Source organism: Peromyscus leucopus, chromosome 20, assembly GCF_004664715.2.
Source record: "Peromyscus leucopus breed LL Stock chromosome 20, UCI_PerLeu_2.1, whole genome shotgun sequence".
NCBI classification, from domain to species: domain Eukaryota; kingdom Metazoa; phylum Chordata; class Mammalia; order Rodentia; family Cricetidae; genus Peromyscus; species Peromyscus leucopus.
Window position 1 is genome coordinate 35,544,268 of NC_051080.1, and position 17,774 is coordinate 35,562,041.

The window sequence follows — 17,774 nt, forward strand, 5'->3', positions numbered from 1 at the left end:
TCGGTCCACCCCACCACCGCCTCCGCCAGTTCATTCAACAGCTGGAGGCAAAGTTGCCCCGGGTGCAGCGCCCGTTAGAGGACAACCCCATCCCTGACCCTCTTCCCCCAGGTGCACCCCTTTCTGCCTGTGCCCTGACCTGGGGTCTCATGCGTAACCGCTGGCGAGCCCTGCGGCGGCGGGGCTGCTGCGTTCCCATTTTGCAGGCGGGACAGATGAGTGCTTGCCTCAAGGTAACACAGCGAGTTCACAGTCTCCACTTCTCCCCGCCTCCAACCCAGGGCACTTGACTGTCTCTCTCCGCCTTAACCTATCCCCGGGAGGATACTGGGATCTGTGGCTACCCAAAGAAACTTCCTAAGGCCTTCCTGGCCCCAGCTCAAGCTGCACTTCCTACACACACACACACACACACACACACACACACACACACACACACAACCTGCGCCACCTGCAAGGAGGTCTTCCTGCACCGTAGCGGTAGGGAGAGGCTCTGAGCCCACAGCTGGGTACATGAGCAGCTGGTGGGGAGTCTGGGCTGGTGTCAGGAGCCTCCTCCAGCGGCTGTGACCGGCAAACCCAGACAGTTGAGCTCTGCCGCCGCCTCTGCCGCCGCCGCCGCCGCCAGGCTTTGTGCTTCGCAATCACTTTTACGGGCCGCATTCCCAGTGCCTGTCCTCAGGTGGTGGCCAGCAGCTCAGCCTGGCTGCTGGAACTCCTAACAAGGGCATCTCATGCAGGCCTGGGCTGAGTCTGGATGGATGAATGGGAACTGATGGATAGGAGCTGCTCAGCTGGAGGAAGTGGAGAAGGGTATCCCAGGCTGCAGGAACAACGTGTGCAAACACATCCTAGAGTATTTATTAAGTACAGAGGGACCCACGGAGTTGGGTATTACCGGAGCAGAAAGAACTGCTGTTCAAAAACACCTCCCTCTTGTCATCTGAGGACAGGAAAGAGGCCCAGGATAGGACCAGAAGGGTAGACAGGCGATGAGACGCAGGTCACCTCTTGTGTCACGGTACAGAGAGACTGTTGGATGTCTCACCTCTGGCCCCCAAACCTGTATCTTTGGCTGGCAGGCACCCTCCTACCTACCTATCCTCAGGTCCCTCTTTGCAGACCCAAGGAAGTCATTATGCTGCCTCCGCCCTCTAACCTAATCCCCTTCCCCGAAGAGAGATCGGAAGAGCTCAGGGTTCCCCACCCGGGATTGGGCGCCGAGCTGGGTCCAGCTCCAGTAGAGCGGTCCCCAACTCCAGGCCCACTTCTGGCAGGGACAGCTGCCCCTGCGCCCTCTGGCGGATCGGATGCGCAACTGCAGAGTACGCCCGCTGGCTCGCTCGCGTGTCCTGGGGTGTGTGAGCACTGGGAGAGGCCTACCAAGCAATGACCTCAGGGAGCACCAGGCACCGAATGGCAAAGGAACACTTCTGGTTCCATCTGTATGAGTCCCCCAGAGTGACAGCCACCCCACCCCCAGCCTCAGTTCACTCCTGTAGGCAATGGGTAAGTCCTGGCCAGTCCTGAAGGCTGTGCGTCCACTCAGCAGTGGTTTTGAACTTTCGTCTTTCCCATATCTCCCCCGCTCTTGAAGACTGGCCCCACATAGAGCACAGAAACTGCTGCCAGTTTCCCTCTCTGGGCTCAGTTGTTGCACCACACAGGAGATGCTGGCGTTGGCCTGGACTGGGGGTCATTGTGGACCACACCATCTGGATCCTTGACTGGGCTTTCTCTACATCAGCACTGTCCACTGTACCTTTCCACCATGGTGGAAATGATTTAAGTAGCCGCTAACCTCCTGTGGCCATTGTGTGGTTAAAATCACGGCTTCTACGACGGCAGAATTCACTTATCTTTTTTATTTTGATTGATCTAGGCTTAAACGGCCACGTGTGGCTTGTGGCTACCATGTTAGTGAAGATTTGGGTACACAGCAGCCTCCTGGTTTAAAGGGGGGGGGAAGCCTAGAGAGAGAGCTCAGTGTGTGTGTGTGTGTGTGTGTGTGTGTGTGTGTGTGTGTGTGTGTGTGTGCACCATCCTGAACATGAGGTCATGGGGGTGGGGGGAGGCATTAGCGCGTTCCAGGTCTAGGCCAGGCCTTTCCATTCTCCACCCAGTCTCCTATAACAGCCCCTCCTACAGCTCTCATCTGTTTAAACCCTCCAGAGGTGGCCCAGAGCCCAGGCAGGCATGCAGATATGTTCTCAACATCGCCAAGTGATTGGCACCAGCTGCCTAGGTGCTCACTCTGTATGAAGTGTCTGGATCAGCTGAAGATGTCTACCTCAGGTGTGGCTGCTGGGGCATACGCTGGATCATCTCTTCTAGAGAATGAAATCCAGGCTCCCCACTTGGCTCTCTGGGCAGGCTAGTTTTATGGCAATGACACCAGACAGAACTATCTGAAAGGAGGGGATCTCAAATGAGAAAACGCCTCCGAAAGATCCCGACATTTTCCTAGTGATTGATGGGGGAAGGCCCAGCCCATTGTGGGTGGGGCCACCCCTGGGCTGGTGGTCCTGGGTTCTAGAAAGCAGGCTAAGGAAGCCATGTTGAGCAGGTCGGTAAGCAGCACCCTCCATGGCCTCTGCTTCAGCTCCTGCCTCCAGGCTCCTGCCCTGTTTGAGTTCCTGTCCTCACTGCTTTTGATGATGAGGGGTTATATGGAAATGTGAGTAAAATAATAGACCCTTTCCTCCCCAACTTCCTTTTGGTCATGGTGTTTCATCACAGCAATAGAAGCCCTAGCTAAGACATCCTCGTAGGTCCTGGCAGCTGGCACCCCCCTCAGCATCTCTTCCAGCACCAGCACATGCTCTAGGAACCAGCAGCACAAGGTCAGCCCTTTCCAGAGAATGCCATGAATCTCTCAGCCCAGACTTTGTCCTTCGCCTGGAACAACTCCTTGCACCCTCAAGCCTCCCTGCCTGCCTCCCAATCTCTCCAGCACAGGGCACCATTCAAGGCCCACCTCCCCCGCGAACCCTGACGACCTCTACTGAGCTGGTTCTGTTACTTCTTCCTTCTTCCGTTCCCAGAACATTCTGGAGGCCCTAGTGACAGCATCCATCACGTCACGCTGTCTGTCACTCTGGTCTTGTCCACTGCTGAGGCCTTCCCTGTTCCGATCATTCTTATCTGTGGCCCTTCCCCAATTCACGCCTCGCTTGAACACCTCTCTCCAGGAGGCCAATGCTCTTTTCCTATGTCAGTGTCATTAGCAGGCTATAAAAATGGCCATTAAGGGCTTGTCTTTTAGGCAACCAGCCTCTCTCCCTCTTCCCATAATACCCCAGTTCCTTGTCCTCCCCACAGCCACGGGCAGTCTTAATGGGATACGAATCAAGGTGCCCCTCCCCCAAGCCGAGCTGACAGCCCACAGGTGGAGTGATATGTGGGCAGAAGGAACAGCTGTATGGGAACCATTCCAGAGTCCCAGGGTCCAAGATAACACAGAGGGCACTTCCAACTGCCTAGATCCCTGTCTTACATCCCAGACCTCCACCCACCTTGGGCTCTTCACATGATGCTGAGCCATGGTCCCCACAGCCCACCAGCGAAGTGCCCTCCATTACTGAGTTGACCAAATGTGGCTCACATTCTAATGACCCCACTAACTTGGCCATATCATGAGGACATCCCGCCCAACCAAGGTCTTCTTTGGGGGGGCTTGGAAAACCGCGGGAATCGTGGGAGTGCCGCCTACCATGTGCGCTTAGCTGCATAGCGAGATGCGCCCTTCAGACGTACATGAATTCTCTTTCACTTGATTTTCATGCCGTTTTGAGTTGATGCTAAGAAATTAGGTTAAGCGATTCTCAAATCACAGATACATGCACACCGGGTATAAGGTGTCACACTCGCGTTGGGCCCCCGGCGCTGGGGCAGAATGCTTGACTCACTGGAGAGGAACCCGGAATGAGAGGCAGAGACTAGAGAGCACACGTGAGTTTAGGAGAATACCCCATCCTGTGAGCAACGTGGATGCCCTCCCCCAAGAGCCATGGAGCAGGAAGAGGCGAGTGCAGGAGACAGAGAAGCCTTCTCAGCAAGGGGTCCTCAGATAGGAAGTCTTGCTTCCCTGGACACTGTGACAGGGCCAGGAAGCAAGGTTGAAGGCCAGGGTTAGGGATCAAAGACTTCCGGGTCCTAAGAAGGATGAGAGACCTTGGAGGCTGGCTGGGGAGATTCACTAAAGGGAAGAGAATAAATCTGGGAGGCCCTGGGAAGCTAAGCTCCCTCCCCCCACCCCCTCCCCACTTCTCTGCCCTACTTCCTTCAGGAAAGCCTGTCTGTCGGCCATATCCACCCTCTGTCGCGTAATGAATTATCTCCCAACTCCACAGCTGAAATCAGCAAAAACAAAAATCAAGCTTGCCACTCAGGTTCTGGGGTCCAGAGTAAGAGGGAGGAGTACGTTCCCATAAGGCCGTCCCTGCCCTCTGAGGCCAAGGCTGAGGACCCGCTTCGTGATGCTGGCTATGGATGATGACAAGTGTAGGCTGAGAGGTGGGGGGCGGGGGCGGGCTCGGGGAATCGGCCCCTTTGTCCCTGTAAGACCACACGTGCCCCCTCGTGACACAGTGACTGTTTCCCCCACAGACAGACAAAGGCAGGAGCCAGGATGACTCCCATAACCTGTCCCCAGATGACACCATGGTCAGGGCCGCACTGACCATACAGGGTGTGGGTTCTAGGAGAAAAGATTCCATCAGGCCGTCGTCCCGAGGCCAGTGGGTCTGATGTCCGACACCAGGGGAGCCCGAGGAAGTTCTGAGCTCTGTGTCCAGATAGACAAGAAGAAGACAGCCAGGGGGTATCAAGCATTCATCTGACCTCCATCACAGGAGAGGTGGATTCTGGGAATCTGTGGTCTCTGGTTCAAGAGCAGCCTGGGAACTGACAGGAACGACCATGAAGTTCCTCATAAACCTAGCAAGAGTGAAGGAGGTCAGGGACACAGCCCCAAGGGGAGGCGCTGACAGGGCAGAGGCCAGTGTCACATTCTGCTGTCTCCTGGAGTGGGCCATCTGACTCAAAGAGCCCTGTTACAGAGGGGCCCACAGCAGGGGTGCAGATGGCCCCCTGCTTGCCTGGACTGAGGATGAAGTTACTGGGTGTTAAGGTTGCCAGGCTGCTTCCCTGCAATGAGCCCCAGGACAGGGAGGGCACAGGAGTGTCCTTGGTGGTACATGCAGAATTCAAGCGAGTCCACATGTGACCGAGGCCAGTGCCCTAGCCAGGCAGGGTTGCTGGGGAAAGCGTGCCCTGATGAGAGGCCCCCTGATGGTGCACATGTTAGATTGAGACTGTCCATCAGCCCTCCCCTGAACACTCCTACAGAGCGGACCCCATGGCAACCCGCCTCTCCCTCAAGATCTCCCAGGAAGAGCCGACTGTGGGGACAGGAACTGGGCTCTGAACTGACCTGATACATGCTGTCTGAGGGCCAAGGCTGTCCGTCCCCGGTGTCAGGTACTTGCCACCAGGCCTGAGCCCTCTGCACAGGACCTGGGACACTGCTGCCCTGGGTCCCACGGGAGCTCCATCCGCTGAAGGAGGTCCTTCGAGCCAGGTCACAGGTCCAGCCAGCCTGTGTTATGAGGCCATCTATCTCTCTGCCCGGAGGCTGGGGATGGTGTCACCCCCCCCCCCACTTTTCTCTCCAGTCCGGAACTGGGGCAGTCAGGGTCTCCAGGGAACTGGAGGTCACGGGCTTTGTGGCCCGGCTTGTGACCACTGCCCCGCTGCTGGCTCCAGCCCCAGGTGCCTCGGGGATCGGAAAAGTGCTGAGTGGCTGATTTCTTCGGAATTCTTTCGCTGCTGAAGAACACCCAAACCCGGGCTGACAAGATGTCGAGCCAAGTGAGAAGGCGCTTGCAGCCAACCCCGATGGCCTGAGTTCAATCCCCAGGAGGCACACGGTAGAAAGAGACGACTGATGACCCCCACATTTGACCTTTGACCTCCACACTCCACACACTGTGGCACACATGCACATACACACGGCACAATTAACCAAAATATAATCATTTACATAAACAAATAAATAAAACCTTTCCAGGCTCCTAGTGAATCCTCGCGTTCAAGCGCCCATCCCTTTCCTTGGCGCCAGGAGCCTCCCGCAGCCTGGTCATGCTCCACCTCAGACAGTAACACTAGCTAGTCATGGAGGCATTCCCTCTCTTCTAGGCTCTGGCCCAAGCACGTCACAAGAACCAAAGTCCCTGTGCGCAACAGAAAGCATCCTGCGCAGATCGCAAAAACGAGTCCCGCTTTCTTCGTGTGGCTCAGAGATGTTAAGCGATGCCACCACGGTCACACAGGGAAGGGGCAGTGTGGTTCATACAGGGCTTTCTGCTGACAGACAGCTGGGCCCAGGGCCTCATGTTTTACCCGAGTCTCATCCCTAGCCCCGCTCACACCCAGTCATTCCCCAGGGCCTGGGCTTTCTGACATTCTCTCCATCTTCCCAGTGTCTGTCTGGAGGTCCCTGTAGGTGGGTGAGCGGCTCAGCATTCCCCCCAGCTAGAGAACGTGGCTGCCACCTTTGTGGCTGCCACCCAGTGACTCAGTGACAAACCCAGTGGCCAACTGGACATCCCGCTGGACCCCTGTCCCTGCCACCCATCGGAATTCCCACTTATACATCACTGTCACCCATACTGCCCTTGTTTGACCACCCCATCCCCCCACCCCCGCTTGTCACTCACCCCATGCTCGTCTTCTGTTCCAGGTCTGACCCAGGACACCACACTGCGTTTAGCCGTCCTGTCTCCCGGGCCCTGTGACAGTTTCTTATTTCTTATGGCCTTGAGGTTGTGAGGGACCGGCCAGGTAAACCGCGGAACGTCCCTCCGTCTGAGTTTGTCGATTCTCTCTGTCATCCGTCTGGACTGCAGAGGACAGAACGGAGCTGGAGAGGAGGGGTGACCAGCAGCACAGGTCTGTGGGTAAATAATGTCCCTCACCGCTGTCCACCGTGGTCGTCTGGTGAAGGTGGGGCCTCCCTCCACGTCATAGGGAAACTGGGAAGAGAGAGGAGCGCTGTAGGCGGGGAAAGCGAGGTGAGTCCCTAGCTCTAGGGACAGGAGGGTGACACAGCTGTGCCATGGAGTGTCCATGAAGGCTGAACCCAAACCTCTTAGGGGGCCAGACCCCGTGAAGATTGGCCTGGACGCTAGGAAGCCACAGAAGGTATCGCCAAGCTTAGGTGGGAAAGGAGGTAGAACCGGCACAAGGGCCTTCGGAAGGAGACTGGCAGGAAGAGGGACTGGCAAGCAGAACTGAGCTGGAGAAAGGGGGCACAGTGTAGGGGCAGTGATCACAAGCTCCAGAGTGCCACAGCCTGGGTTCAAATCCCCAGGTTCCTACTTCCCAACACAGTGGTCTCAACAAAGTCGTTACTCCCCAAATTCAGTGTAGATTTTCCAGGTCCGAGCTTGGCCACCCGGTACCTACTGGACCCTGGCCACCCGGTACCCACTGGACCCTGCCCACCCGGTACCCACTGGACCCTGCCCACCCTGTGCCCACTGGACCCTGCCCACCCGGTACCCACTGGACCCTGACCACCCGGTACCCACTGGACCCTGACCACCCGGTACCCACTGGACCCTGACCACCCAGTACCCACTGGACCCTGCCCACCCTGTGCCCACTGGACCCTGCCCACCCGGTACCCACTGGACCCTGCCCACCCGGTACCCACTGGACCCTGCCCACCTTGTGCCCACTGGACCCTGCCCACCTTGTGCCCACTGGACCCTGCCCACCCGGTACCCACTGGACCCTGCCCACCCTGTGTCCACTGGACCCTGGCCACCCGGTACCCACTGGACCCTGCCCACCTGGTACCCACTGGACCCTGCCCACCCTGTGCCCACTGGACCCTGCCCACCCGGTACCCACTGGACCCTGCCCACCCGGTACCCCTGTAGCCAGCGCCACCTCCTAGCCTGTGCCCCCTACAGACCATGAGGCCAAGTGAAACCGAAACTGTGGAATCCCATGTCCACAGCATCAAGAACTCAGGACATCCGCAGCTAAGCCTCACCCAAGCACGGGGCCTCCAGGCTGGGGGCTGGAGAACTCTGCACAGGGCTCGGGGCTTGACTGTGCTTCCCTGCCCAACCTCAGGGCTCGCCTACTCCAACGGTCCGAAGCCTGTGCTGCCCCACAGCCCCACTGGCCTCCATCACCATTCTCGGGCCGGCCCTGCCGCTCCAGCCGCCATACCCAGTGGCTGCCACTTTTATGTGTCTGTTCCACATCCTGCCCCGGGTGGCAGGCAGCACGAGAGCAGCCCAAGGTGCTGTGTGCCTACAATTAAGCTGTGTGTCCTTTAAGTTTATGGCTCTAATATCTTTGCCAGGAAGCTCTGAGCACCGAGGTTCAAGATGTCATGGAGTCAGCGGCCGGGCTTCCCCCAAGGGCTCTCAAGCCTACTGTCCGCCCACAGTTTGGATGTTTTATATGAAAGGAGAAGCCTCGTTAGAATTTCATCCACTGGTTCCTTTTTTTCTTTTCCAAACATAAATTGAAAAATTAGAACCAGTGCCTTTTTCTCTCATTCGTGTGTGTGTGTGTGTGTGTGTGTGTGTGTGTGTGTGTGTGTGCATGCGCGAGCACAAGTGCATGTGCACACGTGTGTGTGCATGTGTGCTCTAGGGAATTGAACCCCCAGGGTTCAAGCCTGGTGGGCAAGTGTTCTGCTGCAGAGCCACGCCTGATCTAGAACCCTTCAAATGCACATTTATTCACTTAGCCCTTTATTTGTTGGTAATGTTTTTTAATCTTTTGGCTTTTTTAAGACGTATCTTCGTGTGGCCCAGGTTGTAACCAGGGACGACCCTAAACTCTCAATCCTCCTGCCTCCACCTCCAGCGTTCTGAGTTGCAGGCCTGGGCTGCCTCACCATTGTGCTGAACTGGAAGATGTGAGGTTTTCCTCGCTGGGTCCCTGGTGGTGGACCGTGATCTGCAAAGGAAGCTCCAGGGTGGAGTAAGCGAACCTCCTGTGTGCTGGCCTGACCTGTGTCCTCCCCTTACCAATCTCAGGGGTGGAACGTCGGGACCCTTCATCCTTCCCTGACTCTGTGTGAGCCGTGTGCACGTGGCCTCGTCTCTCTGACATAATGGAAGCTCAGGGAGTCCATGCCTGCTGGTATTCGCCATGAGAGACTCTCGTGTTTCAAAATGGATAGACAGATGGATGAAAGATAGATTGATAGATAAGTGATAGATGGATGGATATATGATTGATAGGGAGGGAGGGGAATAGGTAGGTAGATAGATGATAGATAGATAGATAGATAGATAGATAGATAGATAGATAGATAGATGATAGATAAATAGATGACAGATAGATAGATAGATAAATGATAGATGATAGATAAATGCATAGATAGATAGATAGATAGATAGATAGATAGATAGATAGATAGATGATAGATAAATAGATGATAGATAAATGGATAGATAGATAGATAAATGCATAGATAGATAGATAGATAGATAGATAGATAGATAGATAGATCTAACCATTTTATCCCACTTCCCCATTTTGAGTCATACTTCTGGAAGAGTTTAGCTTGGCAATGTGTGGCCCCGGGCTGTCAGCTGGAGTTGCCACCATCTGATAGCGCAGCTGGGTTGGGCATCTGGGACAGCTCAGCCACACAATGGCACGAGCTGCCCACCGCTGACCAGTGGGTTTGCCAGAGCTGGCGATGTCCTACCCACAGGATGGCAGAGAGCGAAATCAGGTTTTGCACAGGCAGAGGCCTCCCTGCCGGGCACTCCCAGAGAGCGGGCCAAGAAGCGTGGCTTCAGAGGCCAGGAGACACTTGCACTGGTTTGGGTTGTTGGTTTCATTGGGACCTATGTAGTCCAGCCTAGCCTCTAACTCACGGCCATTCCCCAGCCTCAGACTCCTGTGCCTTGGGTGACAGGTGTAAGCCACCCTGCCTGGCACTTCCTCTGCTTTCTCCTGGCTCTCCAGCCGGAAGTAAAGGGAAGGGACAGAGACCCCATTCCTCAACAGGAATTTTTTTTTTAATTGGGGGGTTGGGGCTAAGCGTGTGGCCCGGGGAGAGTCCTCAGAACCACAGGCATGTCCTGAGCCTGGCGTTTTTGGATTTTACACAAGAAAAGAGAAAACAGAAGCACAGGAAGCAGTCACAAGCCACTGAGAGAGTCATGACATCTGTGACTGGTGCAGCGCGTCACACCATGTCATGTGTGTCCGGGAGCCTTTCCATTTTTATCTTTTCTCAAACAAAAAACAAACAATGTGTTCCACAGGAAACCTTCAACAGAAAGTGTAGAACGAAGGCCTCAGGTATGAAACGGACGAGCTCTGTGGCTGGTGGCAGGAAAGAGACCAAACCAGAGGTGTGCACCCAAGTGGCTTGATGTGTCGAAAAGCCAGACAGAAATCTACTGCAGGGACACACTGGAGTGAACAGGTTATGCTAGTGACAAGATTGTGTGTGTGTGTGTGTGTGTGTGTGTCTGTGTGTGTGTGTGTGTGTGTGTGTGTGTGTGTGTGTCCATGCATGCAGGTGTGCAGGTGTGACAGAGGAGGGCATCAGGGGTCCCACTCTCTCACGCTCCACCTTATCCCCTTGAGAGACAGGGTCTCTCACTGAAGTCCTAGCAATCCTCCTGTCTCCACCCCCCCCCACTCCCACCCTCCACCCCCCACCATAGTGCCGGGTGACAGATGTCCACTACCATACCAGCTTTTTACACGCTGGGCGTCTGAACCCAGGTCCCCATGCCTGCACAGGGAGCACCCTTACCCACAGAGCCTCCCCTCAGCCCCAGGGTTTCCTTTTCTACCAAGTCAGAAGCCCACACAGGAGAAGAACATTTCCCCCGCCATCTCCTGGTCCCCCCCTCCCGCCAAGCGCTGCAGCCAGCTGTACGGCCACATCATCCCACCCAGTGTTTCCAGTCATGTGAGGAAAGCAGACTCCAGCAGCAGCTGCCCACCTCTGCACCCAAACCTTCCACCTTGGCTCCCATCTTCCCTTGAGCCCCGGGTGACCCCGCACCGTGGTAACAACAGGAGCATGAGGAGAAAGCATCTTGCCTTGTGGTTGCCAAAAAGCAGAAAAGAAAAGGGGAAGGGGGTGGAGCCAAGGTGCATCCTTCAAAGACACACCCCAGTGACCTACTTCCTCCAACTAAGCCCCACCTCTGCCTCCCACCCCCCAATAATGCCGTCAAATTATGAAGACATTAAGTGCACCGCCTGAAGATAAGGTCAGAGTCCTCAGGATCAGGCAGTTCTCCCAAAGACCCACCTCAGAACAGCGCTGTGTCTAGAGCCTAGCCTTTTGGGGGTGCTTCATAAATGAAGCACCACAGAACGGCTGGATGTTGGTGCCTTTGCAGATGTGGGAGGAACAGCTTAAAAAGCCCTTCTCCATGACACAGTAATGCCACGGAAAGCCACTTTGATTTGGAGCGGTGTGCCTCGGCACCCTGTCCTTTCGGCACCTTGAACAATCTGCTTGTCTCCTTGGATCCCAGATATAATCCCTGCATTCCATAAAACGATGCCAAGATGTCAGGAAACCAGACCACGGGGCGGACTTCTTGATCCCCGCGAGGCCTCCTCTCTACCGCTCCTTGATGTTTCTCTCCGCTGCTCAGAGGGAGAAATCGATGACACAGTGACGAGCATATTAAAAACCACAGCTGAGTGCCAGCCACAGCCAACAAGCAGGCATTCTCTCCAGCGTGAAAGCAACCCAAGCGAGGCTTCCCAGTGGCCTGCCCATGTGCCAGCTCCTGAGAACGCCGCACACAATGAAGGAGGCCACCCTGAGAAATCCCTTCTATGTCATCCCAGGAGCTGTGTCCAGTCCCCAAAGCCCAGGATGCCAATCACTACAGATGCCAGGCACTTGCACGCACCCAGCCACAGCTTCAGTCCCTTGACTTGGCGAGATTAGAGGTGAAGGAAGGCGGTTGGAGGGACGGCTCAGTGGTGAAGAGTATTTGCTGTTCTTACAGAGGATCCAAGTTCGGTTCCTAGCACCCACGTGCCCACAACCATCCAAAACTCCATTTCCAGGGGATTCGATTCCCTCTTCTGGCCTCCACAGGGACCAGACACAAACATGGTGTACACACACACACACATACACACACACACACACAAAAAAAAAACACTTATATACACAAAATTAAATAAATACATTTATTGCTTTAATCTGGTAAGAGGTGAAGAAGGCAGCTGGCACATTGGTCACCAACCTCAGATCTCAGTATTGATACCCCTGGAGAGCACTCCACAGAGGAAAGAGAACCCACTATGTGCCCCCAACCCGCTCCAGGAGGCTTAGTGGGCAACAGATAACAGCAACAACAAACAAAATGAGTAGAAACAGAGTCACCCCTTTGAGGGCTGGGCAGTTGGTGCAGGTGGTAAAGCGTTTGTCAGACTAGTGTGAGAACGTGAGTCCAGTCAGCACCCCATCCAGCCCTGGGGAGATGGAAATGGGAAGATCTCAGGCTCCATGACCAGCCAGCCTATACTATTTTGTGGTGATAGATTGTGTACCTTAATAAAATTTGCCTGAAGATCAGAGAACAGACCAAGCCACTAGATTAAACATAGAGGCCAGGCAGTGGTGGCACACACCTTTAATCCTAGCACTCGGGAGGCAGAGATCCATCTGGATCTCTGTGAGTTCAAAGCCAACCTGGACTACATGAGATTGACTCAGTCTAGGAGAGGAAACAGAGCCAGGCGATGGTGACACACACCTTTAATCTCAGCACTTGAGATCTCATGCCTTTGCTTGGGAAGCACACACGCCTTTAATCCCAGCACTAGGAAGGAAGTGATATGGCTGGGCAGAGGGAGGTATATAAGGCATGAGGAGACAGGAACTAAAAGTTTTTCAGCTGAGGGCCCTTTCGGCTGAAGACTCGGAGGCTTTCCGACAGAGGATTCGTGGAGTTGGCGAGATGAGATGTGGCAGTGGCTTTTTCCTTGGTTTCTCTAATCTCTCAGCATTTACCCCAATATCTGGCTCCAGGTTTTTTTATTAAAAGACTGTTCAGCAATTCATGCTACACTATTTGGTGAGTTCCAGGCCAATGAGAGACCCTGCTTTAAAAAGAGGAAAAGGTGCCTAAGGAATAGCAGTTAAGGACATCCTCTGTCTCCACATACATGCACCCTTGAGCATGTATGTCCATATAAATGCATGTAACACATACACACACACACACACACACACACACACACACACAAGAATCATCCCTTTGTGTCCTACAAAAGTGTTTGTGTGTGTGTGTGCACATCTGTGTGCACACGTGCACATAAAGGATCTTCAGTCACTCCCCATCTTATGTTTAGAGGCAAAGTCTCTCGCTGAAGCTGGAACCCCCCCATTCATCTAGACTGCCTGGCCGATGAGCCCCAGCGATCTTCCTGTCCCACCTCTCAGGACTGGGATGACAGGCACACCAAACTACATGGGCGCCAAGAATCCTCATGCTTGTGTGGCACGCACGTTCCTGAAGCACCCCTCTCCAGCCCCTCAGAGCCATATGTGAATGCATGGTACAGCGTTAAACAATAGGAACCCACTGGTCTAGCATTCGTAAGCCTTCAGCTCAGAGTCATGCGGCTCACTCACATCACCAGCTACAGTCTCCACTGTCATTTCCGCAGCTTTGCGTCAGCCCCAACGTAAAGCCTGTGCCCGCTAGTTAAGAACTCCCCAGGCCCCGCCCCTCAGCCCCCAGACACAGCATGTGTGAACTTGACCTTCCTGGGGACGTTCTGTGAGTGGAAATACACATTCGTCCCTCCTGTGGTTCCTCTCATGCAACGTGTTTAAGGTTCGCCAGGATTGCACACGTTAGCGTCTCTCCTCTCCTTGAGGCTGATGGCCACACATCTGCTCTCCTGTGTTTGGCTGTTGTGAATGAGGCTGGAACATGCAGAGCTCGGTTTGAGTCCTCTCAGTTTCTCAAGTGTGTCCCTAGGACTGGAAGAGCTGGTCACACAGTCCTCTACCTTCAACTTCTAAAGTTATTATTATTATTATTATTATTATTATTATTATTACATTTACTCATTGTGTGCGTGTGTGTGCGCACGCAAACATGCACGCCGTGGCGCATAGATAGCAGTCAGAGGACAATTTGCAGGAGTCGGTTCTCTCCTTTCACCATATGAGTCCTGGGGATCGAACTCAGGTCGTCAGGCTTGGCAGCAAGCTCCTCTGCCCACTGAGCCATCTCAACAACCCTCTACATTCAATATTTTTACTTTTTAAAAGATTTATGTATTTATGCATATGGGTGCTCTATTTGCATCTATGCCTGCAAGACAGAAAAGGGCATCAGACAAGATAGGGCATCAAATCCCACTATAGATGGTTGTGAGCCACCATGTGGTTGCTGGGAATTGAACTCAGGACCTCTGGAAGAGCAGCCAGTGCTCTTAACCGCTAAGTCATCTCTCCAGCCCCAACTTTTTTATTTTTTAATGTATCTTTTACTTTATGTGTATGAGCATTTTGCCTGCATGTATAAATGTGTACCATGTGCATGCCTGGTGCCTGCAGAGGTCAGAAGAGGGCATCAGATCATGCCCTGGAATGGAGTTACAGATGGTTGTGGTCACCAGTGGGTGCTGGGAACTGAACTAGGTCAGTGTTCAACGTCTTAAGGAATGCCAGGCTGTCTTCTCAGGACCCACACCATCTTCTAGCCTGTGATCCATTTTAAACATTCAATTTGATGGTTTTTGTTTGCTTGTTTGTTCGTTTGAGACAAACAGAGCTTCTAGCGTGCCAGGCTGGTCTTGAAATCCCTATGTTGCTAAGAATGGCTTTGAACTTGTGATTCTCCTGCCTCCAGCTCCCTGGCGCTGACATTGCAAGTGTGTCCCCAGCTAATGTCAATTTATTTTACCTCTTTTTTTTTTTTTTTTTTTTTTTTTTTTGCTATGCAAATCTCTCCCCAGTTGACCCCAGGTTGGAGGCTCCTGTGGGTTCCCTGTGTCTCCGGGTGGCTGGAGCTGTCCCAGGTTGTAGACACGCTGCTCTGGAGGCTTTGGTTCTAGGATCCTCAGGCTGAGTACTGAAGGGCCAAGGCAGCTTTTACACCAGGATAGACCCACAACATTGCTTGCTGACATCCCATGGGATGGGATCTGTGAGTTCACATCAAGGCCTCAATGGTAAATACGGGGTCAGGTAGCTATGACCCCCAGAAAATTGGGGCGGGTAGAGCAGCTAGGAGGGGCAGGAATTCCTGTCAAGGAGTATGGTTAGGGCAGTGGAAATGGGGGGGTGGGGGCGGACAGGTGGTCAGAGGTAGGGGTAAGGAACAAGAGCTGGGAACCCACCAGAGGAAGTTCGTGAGTTCTAGGCTCCTACCTGAATGCCTGGAATTGTCTCTGAAAGGAAAAAGAGACATTCATTCATTCAACAAACATCCCCTACACTATGCCAAAGTCATTTGCAGGCCCCGAGGAGACAGGAAGTCCGGCTTCCTTGGGCTCATGCCTGTATGTCTGACCAGCCTGCCCGTGAAGTGCAGTACTCCCAGCTCCCTTGCTGAAGCTGTAAAGCTGGCCTGGCTGTGGACAGCACCTCAGACATGGGGGTCACAGCGGGACTGTGACCAAGTTGCTTCAGGCCCTGCAGGGAGGAGACCAGGTGAAATCACTGGCCCTTCCCTTAGCCAAGAGTCCCCACCGGTGACCCTTCAGCGTCAGAACACCCAAGACACCATCCTCAGGGCAAGACAACGGGCACCAATTTCTGAACATGCACTTTAGGAGGAGAGCGAGGGAGTTTAAGTCTGCAGGCGCAGAGTGGCCATTTTCTCCACACTCCTGGTGCTTCTCACATACTTCACCATAGACCACCATACCCCACCACAAACCCCCTAAGCACCCCAAAACTTGACCCTCAGGGAGATGATTTGAGCCTCCCACCTCCTTCAGTTTGGCCAGTTCATGAATAAGCCCTCTTCTGAAAAACCTGTCCTTTTGATGGCTGGCTTACCGCACCGGGAACAAACGGGGTCCCCTCCACAAAGTCTCACTGCCACTCAGTAACAGTCACCACTCATTAGGGGGTCCCGAGGAACTGCTGTGCCCTGAGCCCTTCCCGGGGTTAGCGCTCAATCCTTACAGCAACCTCTCCTTTAGAGGTGAGCCCAGAGAGGCCGAGCAGCTTCCCCAGGAACACACAGCTGGGAAGCAGAAGAATTCACACTCATGACCCCAAGCTCTGTCTCTAAATTCCAGACCCTTCTCTGAGGTCACTGAAGGAGACCTGGGGTGGGGGTGGGGGTTGACATCTCACGGGCGCTGGACCCAAGGTCTCTCCGAGTCCCACGGTGTCTCTGGGGAGCCCCACAGTCTCCTCCCCAACCCTGTGAAAAGACAAATTTCCCCCCACGTGGCAATGGCTGGCGTCCCCAGTAGCTGCAGAAAGCTGTGCCCAGGATGGCAGCCCCGCCTTGTCGGAGCCCGGCGGCAGCTGAGAGCAAACATGTCTCCTCTTTGTCACCGAGTAATAGACTCTTGAAAAATCACATCCTGGGAGGATAGCCGCTGAATCTGATAGTCTGGGTCTCTCTGTCAGCGAACCACGGAACCATAGACTAACGATCTCCTTGCAGAGACGGCAGGAGCCCTGAGCGCCACCCTTTGCCATTAGGGTCTATGGACTAGGGCTGCAAGGCTGGGGGGACTTGGTGTGATCGGGAGGCCTGGGGGTGCAGAGGGAGGGGTGCGGGGGTGGGAGCCCAGCCCGCCATTGTGTGCTAGAGCACTCGGTTGGTGGGTGAAGCCTGGCTCTGCTAGTGATGGTTTTTAATTATGTAAATCAGACGAGGGCCTGTGCCTGGCACAGGCTCGGCATCCATCAGCTGGCAGCAGAATTAATCAATAAATAACCAGCTGGATGGGGCCTGGGCATGAGAACCAGCCACGCCCCACCCCCACCCAGCTAGAGGGAGTGAGGAAGGGGGGGAGCGTCGGAGCCACAAAGGGCTGTCAACACAGGTGCGCACCCGTGTGCTGAAGGGCTCCCCATGCTTGCCATGGTAGTGGCTACTACAGACTTGTACCTTAGCACAGGTTAGACATGCTTGCACACCACAGAGGCATGATATGCAACACACACACACACACACACACACACACACACACACACACACACAAAGAGGTCCACAGCCTCCTAGTGCCCTAGCACACCCAGGATCGCCACAGTAAGGGATGGGGTCCCCATTCCAACCTCATACTTGTCCCCTCTTAACTCACAGCCAACTGGGCCGGGCTGAGGTCTGCACCTAACAAGCTGAAGCCCAGAGAGGGAACCTGCCCAAGGTCATGCCCAGGGGACCTCCCTCCTCCCCCTAGCACTGCTCAATAGTGCCAAGGGACTACAAACTGGAGGAAACTGAAGAAGAGAAGGGGATGTCAGGGGCTCTGGAGAAAGCCCCGATGCAGCTGGCAGGGTGGCGGCCTGGTGGGGGTGCGGGCAGGACAGGCAGAGAAACCGGCGTCGGCCTCCCCGCTCTCTAGCAAGCCCTGATGGATGACTTCGCCCACTGCTGTGCTGGCTCCCTGGCATGGTCCATAAATCAGACCCTCATCCCAGCCATGGCCGCTCCTTTGATCACTTTCCAGCGTGTAGGGGATGGGGTTCAGCATCCCTGGCGGCAGGAGGGGTTGGCAGAGAGGACCGTTAAATTGATGGACAGGTTTCCTCTCCC

General features: G+C 54.5%; 1 protein-coding gene across 3 annotated transcripts; it reads right to left on the minus strand.

The window, feature by feature from the left end:
• Window positions 1–3,939: 3,939 nt before the first annotated feature.
• On the minus strand, window positions 3,940–11,196 carry LOC119086374. Of its 3 annotated transcripts, none has more exons than XM_037197656.1 (4): window positions 11,066–11,196; window positions 6,720–6,902; window positions 5,435–5,599; window positions 3,940–4,938 (listed from the first exon to the last, which is right to left on the minus strand). In XM_037197656.1, the coding sequence occupies exons 1-4, from the start codon at window positions 11,096–11,098 to the stop codon at window positions 4,888–4,890; spliced, it is 432 nt and encodes a 143-aa protein (XP_037053551.1). In that variant the 5' UTR covers window positions 11,099–11,196; the 3' UTR covers window positions 3,940–4,887. The 3 variants fall into 3 exon arrangements, with proteins under 3 accessions (XP_037053551.1, XP_037053550.1, XP_037053549.1); XM_037197655.1 differs by having other exon boundaries at window positions 6,720–7,034; window positions 11,004–11,188; XM_037197654.1 differs by lacking the exon at window positions 11,066–11,196 and having other exon boundaries at window positions 6,720–7,477.
• Between the last annotated feature and the right edge of the window lie 6,578 nt (window positions 11,197–17,774).